At 31.9% G+C, this 4,418-nt stretch overlaps 1 protein-coding gene across 1 annotated transcript; it reads left to right on the forward strand.

Annotated features, from left to right (window-relative positions):
* The first annotated feature begins 348 nt into the window (after positions 1-348).
* LOC133698882 (transcription factor MYB20-like) lies at positions 349-2,576 on the forward strand. Its single transcript, XM_062121983.1, has 3 exons — positions 349-624; positions 838-967; positions 1,659-2,576. Exons 1-3 carry the CDS (start codon positions 492-494, stop codon positions 2,353-2,355), a joined length of 960 nt encoding a protein of 319 aa, XP_061977967.1. The 5' UTR covers positions 349-491; the 3' UTR covers positions 2,356-2,576.
* The last annotated feature ends 1,842 nt before the right edge of the window (positions 2,577-4,418 follow it).

Here is a 4,418-nt window from a genome sequence, read left to right on the forward strand (position 1 = left end):
ATATCATGCTGTAGGGATTACTGTTTGTTGATTTTTCTCACTATTTCCTTTTTGGCATGGAGGTGTGAGAGTGGGATGGAGTAGCAAGTTTTTCTCCTGCTAACGCTTCAAACTCAAGCAAAGAAAGGTTTGATGAGGCAGAGCTTTCTGACTAAGACAATCGCACGTGTCGTACGTGTTGTCTTGAACATTAACTCGAGTACACTATCCTACCCAAAGAAAAAAAAAATGTAGCACAACATTAATTAAATGAAAATAAAAAAAAAAACCTCTAAAGTCAAAATAAAATAAAATAATCCATGTAGCCAAAGTCCATCTGGGGTAGGGGAGGTTGAGTTGTATATAAATAAGTAGGTAGTGTCCATGATAGTTTAGCCTTGCTATTTGCTTCTTTCAAAGAGGAAGAAGAGTCTCTCATTATCAGCTTTTCTTTCTGTCTTTGAGATCTTAAATTAGTTTTCTACATTTTGGTGTTTGTGATCTTGTGAAAGATGGGAAGGCAGCCGTGTTGTGACAAAGTTGGATTGAAGAAAGGCCCTTGGACCTCTGATGAGGATAAGAAACTCATTAACTTCATCCTCGCTAACGGCCAATGTTGCTGGAGAGCTGTTCCTAAGCTTGCAGGTCTCTCCCCATGATTCCTATACTTGAATATCTTTATTTCTTGCTGCTCTCTCTTCTTTTCTCTTGGTAGAGGAAGGGAGAGTGGCTGCCGTGGTTTCTTGAGTTTTGAAAGACTTGTATCTTGATGGCTTTTTATCCTTAATGAAAGGAAAATGAACGGTTAAAGAGATTTTTCGTTAACTTACCATCGCTATATGGTTGTTGTCATTGCAGGATTGTTAAGGTGTGGGAAGAGTTGCAGGCTGAGATGGACAAACTATCTCAGGCCAGATTTGAAGAGAGGTCTTTTATCAGAATATGAAGAGAAAGTGGTCATTGATCTTCATGCTCAACTTGGCAACAGGTTGTCTATCTCTTTCAGTCTTCAGCAACTCTTCAGTTACAATCCCTCTTTCCCTCAGCATGATCTGATCTCCTGCTCAAGCTAAATTTGATCATTCTTCAGCATTAGGCTTTTTTAATTACTTTTTTCTGGTAAAGTTTTGTCTAATAACAATACTTTCCATGAAAGCTTTGGACCAACTCCAAGCTAAGAAGATTTTCCCATTATTTACTTCAAATAATAATATTCCCATAAGCCAGGATTAATATTCAACTGCAGTGATCTTCTTGGACTGCCAAACTGTCAAGATTTTGGACTCTGTTCCATTTCATTATTTAGTGCAGTACTTGCATCCATGGAATTGTCAGACTATATATGCAGGCTGTTAATGGGGATTTTGTCAGCCACGAGTACTATTCACTTCACTACTTTTTTAAAAAATTGGTCTGAATTTCAAGAAGCATGATGTTCTTATGTAATTATTACTCAAGCTACGCGCTTACTTCTTTGAAATGGACCATTAACAGTTGGTGTTTGGTGGCCATAAGAAATCACTATGCTTTGAAGTGGTCCCTAATCATCATCATAGAGCTTACTACTACTATTTTTCCACACTTTACCTTTTCTGAACCTTTTGTTCTTGATTGTGTAGATCTAACTTCATTTAATCGTTTTGATCAAGTCTAATACTTGTTTTTTTGCTGCTTAACAGATGGTCTAAGATTGCATCACATCTACCTGGAAGAACTGATAATGAAATCAAGAACCATTGGAATACTCATATCAAGAAGAAGCTAAGGAAGATGGGAATTGATCCTCTCACTCACAAGCCACTCTCTACTATTGAAACACCTCCTCCACCGTCACCACCACAGCAAGAAGTTCAAGTGCAGAATAGTATACAAGAACTAGAGCAGCAAGCTGGACGACAGTCTAGCTCCACCAATGACATATCTGAACTGGGCCAAAATAATGAACCTGAGACATCATTACAATCAGCTAGAACTCAAGATGAAGAGAATAACATTGGTAGCACATATGACACTATGGAGCGAATGAATGGTTTTTGCATAGATGAAGTTCCACTAATTGAACCCCATGAAATGTTAGTCCCTGGTGGACCTTCTCCTTCATCAACCTCAACCTCTTCATCAACATCAGCATCATCATCATCATCATCTTCTTCGTATGGTTCAAACAATATCCTTGATGAGTTGCTATTGCCAGATTTTGAGTGGCCTATCAACAATGTCGACATTGGCTTGTGGGATGATGACTTGAGTAGTTGGGATTTGCTAATCAGTGATGTGGACAGTGGCAGGAAGCAAGCAACCATGTTTGATCCTTTTCTCAATCAGTGCCCAAGAACGGTTTTGGATCAAGATTATTGGACATATGGGCTCATGTGATCATTTGGAAAAAGAAAAAAGAAAAAAGAAAAAGAAAAATCATGTGGGGCTTGTTTGTAATTTGGTCATTAGCTGTGACAGAAAATAAATAATTCAAGAAACCGGCAAAACCCCATCTATGAGTTAGGTTTATTTTTTATTATTTTTAAATATTTTAGTAAAAATAATAATAATCATTATTGAACTTTTATTTATGAAAGAAATATGTTGGGTTGTCATTCTTTTTCCCACTTGTGTACTTGGGATTGTCATCCTTTTTCGTCTTGTATATTGTGGTCCTGTGGGCTTCATTTTGCCTTTATTTATATTAAAGAATTTTACAAAACAAAATAAAACAAATCCTTTGTTTATATTTTAGTTAATTTGCTTGTACTATCCTCTTTGCTATAATCGTTTTTTAGTGTATTTAGTAATACGGTATATAGTTTTTTAAAAAAAATATATTTTTAAATTGAAAATATATTAAAATAATTTTTTATATTAATTTTTGACATTAAAAATACCTTAAAAAATTAATTTAATATTTTTTTAAATAAAAAAAATTTAATAAACAAGGTGAAAGTTAGTTGGTCTAAACACTTAGTGTATGTTTCTTTATGCGGTTATGTCGTGTTTTTTTTTAAAATTAATTTTTTGTTTTTATATTATTTTGAAATATAGGCATTAAAAATAAATTTTAAAAATAAAAAAGATATTACTTTAAAATATTTTCATATAAAATAATATTTTTAAAAACAATTACTATATCAACTTCAAACATTACCTGGTACGGACATGCAGCTATGATATTAATTTATACAATAATAGTGAAACAATTATACTCAGAAGTGATGTTTCTTACGGTTAACACGTTACGTTGAAGACGCTTTTTTTTTTTTCATGTTATACACACCTGGCATATATTATGTTGACATGCAATTTTTTTTTTAAATTGTTGTAAAATCTATGAAATATATTTTTTAAAAACATTCCAAAGTATTTTAGATTTTTTTTTAATTCTTAAATAATTTTAGGATTTTTAGCCATATACAATAAAAAAAATATTTGTTTATTTAGACTTTGTTTGGTAAAAACTTATTTTTCTTTATAATAAAACTATAAAAAATAGATCTAAGAGGTGTTTGCCAAACACATCTTTAAACAAAAAAAAAAACCTATAACCAAACAGTGTCTTAAACCTTAGACCCAATTTGACTTGACTGGCCCAACCTGACCGGGTTGACATAAAATTTTTAGTTCGACCATAAACTAAACCAAAAACCCTGATTTGACCCTAAAACAACCCAAAAACAAAAGTAAAGCAAAAAAAAAAGAAGATTAAACACCTAAAAAACATCGAACTTCAAATATTCTTAAACAAAATGGATCGAACACACAAAAAAGATAAATAACACCTATAACATCAAGAACATTGAACATTGAACATTGAACATGAATAACAAAAAATCTATTCATTCATTCATTTCGATTATTTCTTAAACATCATGATTTTGTCATAATATATTTAGATTCTAAACCAAAACCCTAGGATTAAAACAATTAAAATCATGTTATTGATGAAAATAAACACTAAATTATTAATTAATCATGCTTAAAGGAAGAGTTATGTGCAAAGAAATTGATAACAAAAAAAATATTCCAATTCAAGGGGCTAAAGCAATGTTCTTCCTAAGAACACGAAGAACATTGCCCATAAACCTAGGAAAAACCAAGACATGCCCAATCACTGCCAAACCCTGTAAATGGACATTTTTGGCTTCTGAAACATGCATTTTTTTTTTATCCCAACAAGTCACAATACCATACAAAAACATGTTCACATCCAAAAAACTAACAAAAAATAATTAAAACATCAAAATCAAGCATGAGGTACCAATCCAAAAATTATCAACCTAAAACATCCTATATGTTCATACAACATGGATTCAAAACTGTTTTCTAAATCCATTTTGTGCATGAATAAACCTAAGAAACCTAAGATAAAAACATTTGCTTTAACATGCATAGCTTAAACTAAACAAAAACTAAAACAATATTTTATATATATATATATATATATATAT

This window comes from Populus nigra, chromosome 7 (genome assembly GCF_951802175.1).
Source record: "Populus nigra chromosome 7, ddPopNigr1.1, whole genome shotgun sequence".
NCBI classification, from domain to species: domain Eukaryota; kingdom Viridiplantae; phylum Streptophyta; class Magnoliopsida; order Malpighiales; family Salicaceae; genus Populus; species Populus nigra.